At 31.5% G+C, this 14,155-nt stretch overlaps 1 protein-coding gene and 2 pseudogenes across 1 annotated transcript; 2 read left to right on the top strand and 1 right to left on the bottom strand.

Annotated features, from left to right (window-relative positions):
- The first annotated feature begins 655 nt into the window (after positions 1 to 655).
- On the top strand, positions 656 to 4,538 carry LOC111294767 (uncharacterized; annotated as a pseudogene).
- A 422-nt stretch (positions 4,539 to 4,960) lies between these two features.
- Positions 4,961 to 6,741, bottom strand: LOC111295160 (protein TIC 20-I, chloroplastic-like). Its single transcript, XM_022888548.2, has 2 exons — positions 6,467 to 6,741; positions 4,961 to 6,258 (listed from the first exon to the last, which is right to left on the bottom strand). The coding sequence occupies exons 1-2, from the start codon at positions 6,624 to 6,626 to the stop codon at positions 5,621 to 5,623; spliced, it is 798 nt and encodes a 265-aa protein (XP_022744283.1). The 5' UTR covers positions 6,627 to 6,741; the 3' UTR covers positions 4,961 to 5,620.
- A 355-nt stretch (positions 6,742 to 7,096) lies between these two features.
- Positions 7,097 to 14,133, top strand: LOC111294766 (putative ADP-ribosylation factor GTPase-activating protein AGD11; annotated as a pseudogene).
- The last annotated feature ends 22 nt before the right edge of the window (positions 14,134 to 14,155 follow it).

Raw genomic sequence — 14,155 nt, 5'->3', positions numbered from 1 at the left:
CTTGTATCCTTATCATACAGGAATTACATGCATTTGTAGCATAGGAAACAGGTCAAGATGGGTAATATGGAAGTAAAAAATAATCAAGAAATTTCATATATAAACAATTAATAATGAATTGGAGTTTTTATTTAGTCTCAAACGTTATAATTTTTAGATTAAAAAATTTCCAACGTGAAAATTAATAGATTAATATAGTTTGTTCAATAAATTAACCATACAAAATTTAAATTTTTTAACAAATTTATATAAAAAAAATTCCCCCACTATTAGACAATGAGTTATCAAAAATTTTTTTCATGAATGATCTATATTTTTTTAAATTTGACACCTAGATCATTTTTTATATAATTGAGATTTTCACAAATTTAATATAAGCCAAACTCATAATGCACAATAGTGTTTATTTAAATTTTTTAAAAAACATTTATAGTTATATGAACATATTTTAAAATTTTACTCTTCTTAGAAAAAAAAAAAGGAAAATTGGGCTTCTTTTGGGTCTTTCCTTACCAGTTTTTTGGGCCAGGCCACAAGTTTTTAAAACTTGAAAATATAAAACAAATCCCGGGGGCCACCCATACTAGAAAATAATAAGCAATAATTTTCCTTCCTTTTTTTTTAATCAATTTCCTCCCAAAATTCCTATTTTAAAAACTCTCCAAAACTCCCGCCTCTCTGTCCAGAAATAAAATTTCAAGTCCAGAGAAGTCACGTCACGTGCTATCACTTTCAATTCATCAAACAGGAAGAAAGAAAAACCGAAAGTCACGTGCGTAAAAATGGCGACCTCATCTCCAGCCACCACGAAGAGGAGCACCGAAACAACCACAGCACAACCACAACGGCAACTACGACTGCTACAGCTGCGGCGGCGACGCCTCCTTCTCCGCCGTTTCAATGTTTGGACAAACCCCCTAAGACACAGCGTGGGCTTAATAGGCCCAAAAGTATTCAGTGTGGCAATGTTGCCCGCTCCAGGTAAACAAATTCTCTCTTTCTCTGATTTTTTTTCTTTTCCACTCCCTGAGATTTTTTTTTTTTTATTTCATGTGTAGTAATGAGATGTTTTAGGTTTTTTGTGGCAATTGAGATTTTGGTTTATTTGGTTTGGTCAGCTATTTGGAAGTTAGCTTTTTTTTTTCCCCAAAAAATTAAATAATTTAAGGAAAATTATCCAATGAAATATTAAACAGCAAGGTACTTTAAGTTACTTTGAATCTTAGACTCCAGATTGATTTAAGGTTGGTTGTCAATTTTCTTATCTGGTTTTTGTTTGGACAAAAGTTGCTAAGAAATTTAAGTTTTGATAGTTGGCACATGTCTACTGATTTATATATAAGAAACTCATTAATTTGACATAATTACTTGAATTAGCAAGTGTCTGATTTTTTAAACCCATTTGAGTTGTTTAAATTCTTCATTGCAGGTGTTTGAAAATTTTGTCTTTTGTTGGTTTATTGAGCTTGAAAAATTTTCCCATAAAATCATTCTTATTACTTGGATTGCTTGTGCAGATTCCCGTATGCTAGAGTTGCTGCTCAAAAGCACAAAATCCATGCCATATTCACGGTATGCCAACTTTAACATTTTGATGAAGAAAAGTTGAAAAATGGGTTTAGTTATTATCAAACGTTAATCATTTTGGTAACAGGAATTTATCCTATTTTATGGTTACTTATCCAAAAGAAGAAGTGGGGGTTATAGGGTCATTGGGTGATATAAAGTAAAAATCAAGTTGGACTAGTTAGAATGCATATTATCTTAAAACACATTATAAGGATCTGAGGGTTCTTCTTGATAGTCTTCTACCTTGATTCACTTTCTTTTAGGTACTTTGCAATTGCAGATGGTGAAAGGATCTATGTAGTATTCTAGTTTTATGGTGCAGCTTAGTAGCTTTCAGTATTATTAGTTGCTTATTTCATAGAAGTAAATATTTTAATTTTGTTGCAATGGTCATATTTTCTATTGAAAGGCTAACAATATGCTGAGGTTACTGGCTTAGGTTTAAGTTTATCTTTAAAAGCATGCTCGGTGAAGGTGTTGTCTGAAGGGGCTATCAAACTCTGCTCCTTTTATTAAAGGGAAAAGGGGAAACTTTTGACGTGGGAATTGTTATTGTGTAATAAAAATGAAACTGCAAATATCATTTAGATGATAGTCTGTTGTAACATTTGGATGATTTTTTTCCTTGTATCCACAGAAAAATCTAAAAGAACATACTTGGGTAATCGAATCCTGTAGAAGTTTCCAAGAGAAAACAATTTCTTATTCACATTCTTAAAGATGTGGGAGCTTGGCTAAATTTTTATCTTGGTGAGGTTATCAAATAGTTCTGAGAACTCATTGGTTTAATACTTGTTGGACTTTTCATTTCAATGCAATCATCAGTTATGTGTGACACACAACATGAGGGCTTATATTGAGTGACAACAGCATAGATCTTTGTAAGGCTGCAGGCATTTATATCGTTATCTGGAATCTGTATTACCAACTATTTGACAAAGGAAAAACACTCCGAAATCTGGTCTCTACTGAATGTTAGAGATGTTCATTGAAAACAAGAACTGTTGAATTCTCTGGAGATTTTTTTTTTTATGGTTGGTAAAGTACTTTTTCTGATTGAGCTGAAAGTAATGTAAATTGAAGGAGGTGTGGACGTTCATAGATATTGTGTTCTGCTTTGGTTGTTAGGAAAACAAAGAATTTGTTCTTAACACTTTAGAGTATTTATAGTTAAGGAATGAAGCAATGAACGTTGTAAGTAACTCAATTCGTGATTTATATTGTAATTGCAGTTTTAAAGTCAATTTCAGCTTTTCTAGAGAAGATCCAAGTTGAAGCACTACTTCATCAGACCAGAAGTCAACTTGGGCTTCTGCTCAAGGGTATGTTGCAAAAATTAGCTACTCAAAATGTGCTTCTAGCTTTTATATTTGATTTGGGCATAGGAGTCAGTGTGACTGTGTCTAGCTGTCAGAACTGAAAGAATGATACAAAAGCAGAGAAGCATGTTTCTCTTTGGGCAACTTCACTTTCTATGTTAAACTGTCACTGCAAATAAGCAGATAGTTAGAGAATTTTGTTAGGCATGCATGTTATATTTCTTGTTGGACAATGTGGTTGTATCCTGTTGGTCAAAATGGGCACACCTGGAAATCTACATCTAATCTCGAATCTGATGCTTTACATATTGCTTTTCTACCATCACCAATACTGTTTCCAGAATCCTTAATTAGCATAGGTTCTCAAAGCCCGCTGATAATTGATCATTTAAGGCCTCTTGGAAATGTAATTGGCCTCTAGAATTCTTTTTGTTTCTCATCCTATTAAATTCTTTAAATTTTCTTTTCCTCTTCATAGTCAACTTATTTTTCCCAATCTGTAGGGCCTCCTACAATTTTATTTTTCACTTTTTGAGTTGCTGACTTCACTATATTGGTTGTCTACATGAGTTGTTCAGTCATATCTTTTTGGGCCTCAAATTGATTTTTGAGTTTATCATTTGACTTGTGGCTGGTTCCTTCTCTGTTGAATGCTATTATGGACGCCCTTAAGGGTTCCTTCATTTTGGAAACTTTCCAAAGCTTTGGCACAATTTGACAACTTACAGGTCCGCTCAAAGATACACCTAATCAGAAAGGTGCAGAATAGTTTACAGTAAAAAGATACTTTTGTTCAAGTTTGTTATATTACTGTATAGCCTTAGCTGGTGTGCTATTTCAGGATCCTGTAGCCTTAAATGAATGGAGGTTTTCCAAGTTGAAGGAATTCAAGGACAGAAATATTGAAATTGAAAAATGATGCTTTTGACCGGTACATGCAGAATATTAGTTTACTTGTGGAAGTCTTTCAACAAAATTTATGCATGAAGGGTCCAATGAGGATGAAGGGTCTAATCCTAGCCTCACTGCAAAGGAAGATGAGACTTTGATGATGACTGCAGGTGTGAAGTTGACTCTAAGATTGGATCCAGTGAGAACTGAGTACTCCAGAAAGAGGATACAACAAATTGTTGATCAGGGAATAAAAGAGCTTCATATAAGTGATGGTGCTAATGATCCAGATGACTGAAATAAACTGGATAGTAGGTTGAACAAGGTAAAACCCTTGTGTGGTTGAGAGAGCTTCAGTTTTAAGTGATATTGTTGACAAGTTGAACAAAGCTCGAAATGAAGAGGATCTGAAATCTTGTTTGTAGATGAAAGCGCAGCTTTATTATCAAAGCACAATGTCTTCTGAGAGAAATTAAAGATTCTGAAAAATTGAACGAGCAGAGTTCAGAGAGTGACTTAACTCCCCGAAAAGCAGCAAATCATCCATTGCCAATTGAAATTGATCAACTCTCAACAAAGCTGATGAACATTTCTCTTCCTAAGAGCAGATAGAAGACTTATAATTGTAAGGAGGATTATTATTCACTTAATGACAAATTAGTCTTAGGTTAACCTGTCAAGCCATGATTAATGGTGATGGTTCCTCCTTTTTGGCTTAGTCACAGTGGCTTAAATTTATTGTTATAATTTAGTCCCTCTTATGTGCTTAGCAGCTTAGTGGAGAAATTAGTGTTGTTGATATTGCAATTACTATAGCTTGATCAATATGAATGTAACATAGAAATTTTGTATTACTCATAGCTATCTTTGACTTAGAAATTAGATTATCAATGTTTGTCTTTTTTGTTTCTAACATATATAAAATATAAAATATATTGTATTACAATTCGTATTGATACCTTATACACAATAAATTTATTGGTTTTACTAATTTTATATATGATTTTTGTTAAAATTTAAATTATAAACTAATTTTTTATATGATTTTTGTTCAAATTTTAAAATCGCTTTTTTTTTTTTTCCTTATCATGCCATCTTAAAATTATCTAAGTCTAGTAATTGTAGAGGGCTATAGATCATACCATGCTTAGGTTTAGAACTTTCACAAAAAGGACTTTGTTCATTTTTGCAACCCGTTGGATTGTGGAAAGAAAAACCAAAATTTGGAGAAAGTAGGCCTACAGCACAGATGTAAAGACAATTCAAGTTCTTCAAAGCAAAATCCTAGCTAGCCACTGAAATAATTGTAGTTATTTTAGTTTAGTGCCTTGGGCTGGTGAAATAATGCCGTTGGAATCTCACAACAACCATAATAGAAGAAAATACGAGCTTTACCTGGGTATGAATTCATCACTCAACCAGTGACGTGCATGGAATAGGAATCAACGAATTTATCCAATTTTCCTTTTAAAGGATGCTTTAGCAAACTGGACTGAAAGGCACCAGAGCTTGGACAAACAAGCAGACTTGTTGACTTGCAAATACAACATTGAACATGCATGCTGTCAAGAGAAGCACATTGTGACCTATTTGTTCGAGTGATGTCTGTAGGAACAAGATTACACTTATTTTCAACAAGATGGAAATAACAGAGAAGGGACGTTAGGCGGGAAAGGACTTGGATGTAAATCCTGCTCTGGAACAGAACTAATGAATGAATGTACTAGAAAGTTCAACCGAGCTTCAACATATGAAATCTGTTTTTCCACTCAAAAAAGTTTCCCATACAAAAAAAAGAACCAACAAAACCGAATAAAAAACATTTTCACTACATTCCACCCTTAGTCATATGGAATTTGGATGTATGCAGCATCACCAAAAAAAGGAACATCAGCATACATACCAGCAAGAGCACATCGAATGCACTCTAAAACAGTAAATAGGTGGGCAAATGCCACAGCTGTCCAAAAGTGCATACCCAGCTTACCCCAGTAGACTGCACGCGGCATGCGGCGGCTACCAATCCCTATCATCTGTAGGGCAATTTCCAAAAGCAATCCCAACACCACATGAAATCTGAAAAAGTGAGGCCATACCTTTCTCCTTACCACTCCGAGATATGCAACAGCGAAATATGCCATCAAGAACCACCTTGGCAACCTCCCAATGGCTTCAAGGAATGGGGTGGTCAAAAGCTCAAAGTTTTCCAAGAAGGGGTGTAAATGATATGCTGTCTCTGCATACATCCAGGTTTCGTGGAGAGGCATTAGATAAGGAAGACATGCTAAACTCCTCCACCACCACTCAGGCTTCTTAGTCATTGGAGGATAGCGGAAACTGTATGGCACATCCTTTGATGCCCGAGGCACCAAACTAGAGCTCCTACGCCTGGGAAAGGAGGGTACTGTATGAGACAAACCACCTAAATCCCCACTCAATAGTGGGGTTGATGCACCAGAGAGGTGCAAGGAAGGCAAACCTACAAAAAGGAAGATAATAAATTAGAGAAATAATAAAAATGTTTGAGGCAATTCTGAAGCAATGCAGAAAAACTAGAATGACCACATATATGCTGAGGCTTGTAGGAAACCATAGTTTGGCTTTGTCATAAGCCTAATTAAGAACATTCTGCTAATCACATGTATACCAAATGATGCATTTTAAAAGGGAAAAAGGTATTTATATACCTTTAACTAACTGGGACTTTGAATCCCGATCTGGCCTCCAAGAAATCCTGATACTTAATAATGCATCCGTTGTAGGTAAACGAGGAATTGATGCAAAAAGAGAACTACATGGCATGGGCTTAGATAACCTTGAACACGTCAAAACACCCCCAGAGGGCATGCTGCAACGATGCAGAATCTTGGCCAGCTACTTTTAAGAATAATTTAGGGAAATTGATTAATGATCAGCAGAAGGAAAAACAAAATGGCAAGTCATCACAGAAATTAAGAAACTACTCTGTATCTGTGTCTCTCGTTAAAAAAATATGTATCCAGTACAGATATGCATTTCAAGCCTATTAAAATTTAGCTGATGTGATATCAAGACCAGACCAGGGGGAAACGAAAAAGAATATCAATACAATCATGCGATTTTTGTTTACCTTATAACTTGAATGATGGAAGAAAAAGCAATAGGCTGATATCAGTGAAACAATAAACCAAGACATCCTAAAAGAGAAAATACAACTACTCTATCGCCTTGTTTATTTTGTGTTTGAGGTTAAAAGATTTCTTTTTGACATATAATTTTGGACTACAAAATGGTAAGTAGCCCTACTCGATCGAAGATTCAAATTCAAGTCATCTAAAATGGAGTTTAAAGCTCTAACAGATGGGAACAAAGGTATTTTTAATATATGGGCAAGTCCATCTCTTTCCAGTTATCAAATTATAATCAAATTTAGACCACCAAAGACCAATTTAATAGATTTTCGAAGCATACACTAGGAATTACAGTTAGGAAATACTTCCAAATAACATCATCAACAAACTATTCCAATAATTTATAACTTATTTAAAAGTATTAAATTTAAATAATTTATTAAATAATTTTTAATTTTTGATATATTTTTATTTGAATTTAAATAATTATCTAAAAATATTAAATTTAAATAAATTATTAAATAAAATTATTTGACAGAAAATAAATTTTATTAAATATATATTTATTCGGAACTGTCATTAGATTTAAAAATAAAAGATAAATTACAATTTAATATATTTGAATTCATATCTTATACAAAAATTTCAATAATAGATAGATTTTGATTCAATTTAAATAATTATCCAAAATATTTAATTTAAATAATTTATTAAAAAATTTTGTTTGATAAATAAAATAATATAAATATTATATTATGTGTCATTAAAAGAGATTATCCATCTAAACATCTACATAAACGATTTTGATCATGTAATTTTGTATGTTGTAATATAATATATATATATATATATATATATATATCTTAGATTTACGTGGGCACATTTTTGTAATGTTGAATTCATAACTTGGAGATAAACATGCAAAATGAAAGGTTTTACATTTACATGATTGTGAGGGTTCAATAAATTTTTTTATATTTAATATTAACTTTTATTAAAAAATTAAAATTTTAACATTTTATCAATAAATCACATATTTATTAACTAATTCAATAAATTTAAGCTAAATATAAAAAAAATACCTCTCATCATATGATCCAATCTTGCTTTTCTTATTTATTATTTGAGAGAAAATTGAAAGATAATTTTTCAATTTTTTAAGTTGTTTATTTTTGTAGGTTTGAGTTGTTTATTATTATTATTATTATTGCGTTTGTGTTAGTAGAGCAGTTAGACAATTAGTGTGAAGACATTACTTATTTTTTTTTTAATTTTAGTTGAACATTGAAAAATATCATTTTATTTTTTTATTAAATCTGTCTCAACTTCATATTTTACCCTTTTAATATACTTCACTTTTTTAAAATTGTGTGTAATTTACTATCGTTAAAAATTTTTTATTTTGAGCAGATATCCATAAATGTTTAATCTTTAATTAAATTAAATTAAAGATAATATTTTTAATTAAAAAATCTAAATTTTAAATTTTAAATTAAGATTTTAACCCTGATATTACGGTTCCATACTCAAAATTATCATATCCAGCTGAGAGACAAAAATATTTATATGGTTGTTGGTACAAGGAAAAAAAAATTGAGTTTGTTTATTTGAGAAAAAAATCTGCCAGTACCTCTTCTAGATTTTGTCCGGTTTCCCATAATTTTGACATTCTCTTTGTTAATGGCAAAAACTATTATACCTAATACCCAACTAGTATGCAAATCCGCGTAATGCTGGAGGTTTATTTTAAAGAATTTTATGTTAGTTGTTCAAATGAAAGATGACACTAAAACTAGTTGAATCAAATTAATATTAAATTAAATTAAAAAGTAAAGTTTTAAGTTATTCCATAAGTTTAACACGACAATGATTTAAAAAAAAAAAGAAAAATAGTTAAATTTAAAGTTGCAGCTCTAAAAATTTATGTATAGCATAATAATATATATGTTCCTTTAATTAAAATTTAAATAAAACACCTTTATTTGCTGCTTTGATGGGTCTTTTGTGTTCCTACAATAAAAGTAAAAAGAAATTCAGTGTTATGAGGCTTAGGATGGCAAAGAATATGTATTGTGTGTGTTTAGCTTACGAGATTTCATGTTGGGGCCAAAAATGCTCTATAGACAAATTTTTGTTACGCAAAAAGGCTACACAAAAAAAACATATTCTTTTTTTTTTTTAGGGAGTTGGCATTCACATTAGCCTTTATGCGTCAGAGAAGAGAAGGCATGATTGAATTAGGCATGATGCACAATATACAATTTAAAACTAATTTACGAACAAATTATATATGAAAATTTAAGAAAAAAATGAATCAAACATGAAAAGCTTTTGAAATTGGTTTGAATGTTCCATCATTTTTTTTTTCTTTTGAAATTCATGCAAATAAACATAAAATTTACCAAACAACCTACTAGACTAACATATTATTAAAAGAAAATTACACCAAACATATTGAAAACTTGAAGAATTATATAAAAACATAAATAAACACATATGATACGAACAACATCTAACCACCAAGCAAAGAAGGAAGGGTTGGCCAAAACATGGGGAGCTTGACCAAACACTCCATTTGGCTCTCATAATCATGCTACCATTTATATCTAGCTAGATCATGCATGAAACATCAAAGTAAACATCATATGGAGTCATTTTTATCATAAAAGGAATTTCATTAAACGTGTAATAAAGTACCTAATAAAGAAACTATGAAAACATGCATTGTAGCCAAATATCTTACGTAAACTACTAACATAACCGACATTCATGCAACTAACACATAGCATAATACTTAAATCATCCAAACACATTATTCAAAAAAGGAAAAACATCAAATTAAGCCATAAAGAGGTTCGGCCCGGAGGATCACAAGCTTGGCCAAACTTTCAAATGATTTTAATAGTGGATTTTGTTTTATTTTTTTGATCTTTTGTCTTAAATCAAACTATGAATTAGTTGATTGAGGTTCTAGATCAAATTTGAAGCTAAAAACACAAACACTATCAATTTCTTTCAAGAAAAACAAAAAGATAAAGAAGCAAATATAAAAATGCTATAAAAATGTGATAAGAAATGCAATGAAATATAAGAAAGGGAATTAGAAATTATACCTCTAAAAATGTTATTCAATCTTTTTATTTCATTCTTATTTTCTCCACTGATTTTTTTCAGCTTCTCCTCCCCTTCTTTTTCATGTTTTCAACCCTCATGAAAAAAAAAAAATCTTACAAGATTAAATATTAGCCCTTGGACCCTATTCTCATCTAAGGGTCAAAAACTCTCCTTTGTTTTCATTTCAAGGAGCTAACTTTCACCATTTGATCCACCTTCCCAAGATGATCCGATGGTCCAAATTGTTAACTTCTAAAGATATGATTTTTAAAGCACTTAGATCCAATGGAAAGACCAATTTGCCCTTAATACAAAAGGTTTTGGTCTTTAGGTCATTTTTTTATAAATCAATGCTCTCGTATTCATATTTTAGATTTTAAATCACCAAAAATCATGAAATATTATGAAATCAAGATCTAAAAATTTTTATGAAAATTCGACCTCATGAAGGTTAATTTACAAAATTACCCTTAAGGAGTATTTTGATAATTTTACACCTTTTGAGGTACTGCTATAGTTTTGAAAGCACCAAAAAATCATCAAATATTATAAAAACATGATCTAAAAAGTTTTACGAAAAACCAACCTCAAGAAGGTCAAATTATGAAATTACCCTTAAAGGGCATTTTTGTATTTTCACATTTTTTTGAGGTACAATCAAGGTTTTCTAAATTCTAAAAATCATCAAATACTATCAAACTATGATTTGGAGTGTTTTGTGAAATTTTAACCTTTGGAAGGTCAAATCACAAAAATACCCCTATGGGTATTTTGGTAATTTCACACCTTCCAAAGGTGCAATCTAGGTTTTTAATGCACTAAAAATACAAAAATATATTCAATTATGATATGAAAGTTTTCATAAAAATCTGACTTCGAGAATATTAAATTACAAAAATACATTAAGGATATTTTGATAATTTTACCCTTTTTGAACTACAATTACACTTTTTAGTGCTTTGAAAATCACAAATTTTAATCTTAAACCATATTGATTCCAACTTGATTGTGAATTTTAAGAGTTGACCTAAGTTTCATCCATTTTGATCAAGTTTGATAAATTTTGACCAAAGTTGATTTTGGAGTATTTGGTTCAAATTGGTTCGAATTTTGATTTTAAAAATACATCAAAATTAAAGAAGTGTTGGATTTAAAATGAATTGAATTTTAAGTATTTCATGAATGGCCAAGATTTTGCTTAGAAAAAAATTAGGTGTATAATAATAATCTCTTTTAGATGTACCTAAGCAAAGAGTCCTTTTGTATATTCTTATGTTTTATAAACTTTTTAATGATTAATTGTTAACCTATCATGACATGTTGAACTTCCTATGGTATCCCCACAGTATGGTCCTAGCAGATAGTATCAGATATAGTTGTTCCCCAATTAGCATTTTACCTTAATAGCTTCCAAAAACTTATATTTTCTAATAATATGTTTGGTTTATTTAATATGTTGAATTTGTAGGATCAGGCTCTTGCTTATATGATCTCTTATGTTCAGAAACACTAAGTTGGAATCGAGCAAGTGATGTGGAGAGTATATCTTGGATTCAGAGAAAGGACACAAGGAGACCCACTGGTATTATGTGGCTTTAACTCAAATTTTGTGTTTGAAGCATTGTATCCCTAGTTATCAAATAGAAAATGAGCAATTGCAACATAAAATTTGGTCATGCACAAAGGATATAGAACCAAATATAAAATACTACACTGTATCAAAGATGATTTTACTGTGCTTATTTACTAAACCCTGTGTTCACAGTTTGTAAATTAAGAAGAAAAGTAAAAGTCTTCAAAGATCCAAATGCATTCAGTAAAGATCATATGTGCAGCTCTAGTGTGCAAAATTCATCTCCTACGACAAGTATGGTAATGAATTAAATTTTGGTTTGATATGAAATGCTCTTGCAAATTTTGATGAATGTCAGTTGTTAGATTTTTGAGTTCTGACAATGAATACCTTCATGTTTTGGTTTATTAAACTGCCTGCCTAAATCATGTTAAGTATGAAAACCCAAATAACAAATGAAACCATTTCCAGATAATGGTTATTATTAAATTCTACATTTTCCCAATCCCCATTACCTTCTGCACGTTCTTTAATTAACTTCTCCATGATAATGACAATTTTCTTTCTCGAAGTCTCTCTCCCTCTATTTCCTTTGTTTATAATCCCTTGAATCTAAAGTATGCCACGATATCTATTATAGTGACAATAATTCATTTTTTTGCCTTTCCACGGTTTTTCCATTTTATTTGTTCTTAGATTTGGTATAGTAAATTGACATTGCCTTTCTTTTGACTTTTTTTTTTTGTATATATCAGATCTTTAAGTATTGGAGTGTTTATTTGTATCAAATGCTCTGGTGTTCATAGACGCCTTGGAGTGCACATATCAAAGGTATAGTTCTCAAATTATGCTCCCATTTTCCTCAAGTGAAGTTTTAAGTAACTGATTATATTACCTTGTGCGGTCATTATCTGGTTTTGTGAGACATTACTACTTTAAATAAGGTAGGCAAGAATTTTGCGGGTATAAAACTTTGATAGTTGCGTTAATGCATCTTGAATCTTCCGTCCCTATGTCTAATACGCTCAGTCATCACTAGGGAAAATTTTAAAGGTTGAGAGTATTTCATAATGAGGACTCAGACTAGTTAACCATCTTGAGTAATTTGATGTTGTCACCTAAAGCAGTTAGGTGACATATTCAGTTATTCAGCCAATATGTGCCACATTGTCAATGGTGATGTATACATACTGCATCGACAATATGCAGTTATCCAGAATTTTCCATTCTAGTTAAAATTTGAAGGCTATTGATTACAATTTATCTGAATAAGTGAAGCAGCAAATACTATCACATCTTAGTTTTTTACATACCAGGGCAAATGGAAGTTGTGTTAAAGTGTATTACTGAATGTTATGTTTCTTTAATATTGTTTATAGGCAGGTATGGTTGATTTTGTTGGGCTGGTTAAGGTGAATGTGGTTAAAGGCACCAATTTAGCTGTCCGGGATATGGTGACTAGCGACCCGTATGTCATTCTTGCATTGGGTCATCAAGTATGCTTCTTTTTTCACAAATATGCTTACATTATTATATGTTGAACTGAAATGGACAAATCTAGTGAAGCAAGTTATGATAGTAATCTAAATTCTTCATAACTTCCTTTTTGCAGTCAGTGAAGACCCGAGTAATAAAGAACAACCTAAATCCAGTCTGGAATTTAAAGCCTAATGTTATCAATTCCAGAAAACTTTCCTCGCCTAAAAATGGTGAGTTGCATTCTTTTACATGCATTCTTTTGCACCAAAAAAAAAAAAAAAGGAAAATGTAAACTTTGTTGTATAGAATTACATATGAAACATGAAAGGACAAACTGACTATACTTTGTTTGGCACTTTGCAACGTTAGTTTCATTACACTGATAGTACCTTGTCTGTTTGTAAATCATCAAGAATACTTTTACTTGATTGCATGAACATCTAGGGAGAATGATTAATCTCTAGAAGCCAATACATTATAAACTTCGATTGACGTCTGAGAATGAAAGAAAAGAAATGTGGGAATCTTAAAATTGTTTCAGGTTATATAGCGGTAGTAAAGCATGTATTTCCCTTGTCCTTTTACTTGTCAAATAGGCAAGTCCAATGTTTCACTGAATATCATCATCATTACTCTTTTAGTTCATTTTTATCTAACTATGCATATGATTTAAAGGCACCACTAGCATTCTTTCACTTATGAAAGTGCTGATTATGGCTTGTTTTAATCTTAGAAAATTTTGGTAAATGCTCTCCGGGCCATTATATGCAGCTTGTGTATGATAAAGATACTTTCCCAGCTGATGATTTTATGGGGGACGCGGAGATTGAAATTCAACCACTGGTTCCCGCGACCAAAGCCCGTGAGAATTCTGAGATTTGAGAATCGATGCAGCTTGGGAAATGTGTAGCAAGCAAAGACAACATCCTAGTAAAAGATGGCATCATCACCTTAATAGTTGGGAAAGTAAAACAGGAGATCTCTCTTAAGCTACAAAATGTTAAAGAGAGGGGTGCTAGAGATTGAACTTGAATGTGTTCCTCTTAATAACTGTCAAAAAGACTCGGGTACATACTGAGATGTTAAAACTTGCTTCTATT

This window comes from Durio zibethinus, chromosome 14 (genome assembly GCF_047325235.1).
Source record: "Durio zibethinus cultivar Kanyao isolate XHJ-2024 chromosome 14, ASM4732523v1, whole genome shotgun sequence".
Taxonomy (NCBI): Eukaryota; Viridiplantae; Streptophyta; class Magnoliopsida; order Malvales; family Malvaceae; genus Durio; species Durio zibethinus.
This window is presented reverse-complemented; position numbering and strand designations above follow the sequence as displayed.

Excerpts from the sequence above, each read along its gene's own strand:
- LOC111295160 (XM_022888548.2), bottom strand. The coding sequence starts at position 6,626 with ATGCCCTCTGGGGGTGTTTTGACGTGTTCAAGGTTATCTAAGCCCATG. Across the intron at positions 6,259-6,466 it reads AAAGTCCCAGTTAGTTAAAG|GTTTGCCTTCCTTGCACCTC; the intron begins GTATATAAATAC and ends TCCTTTTTGTAG.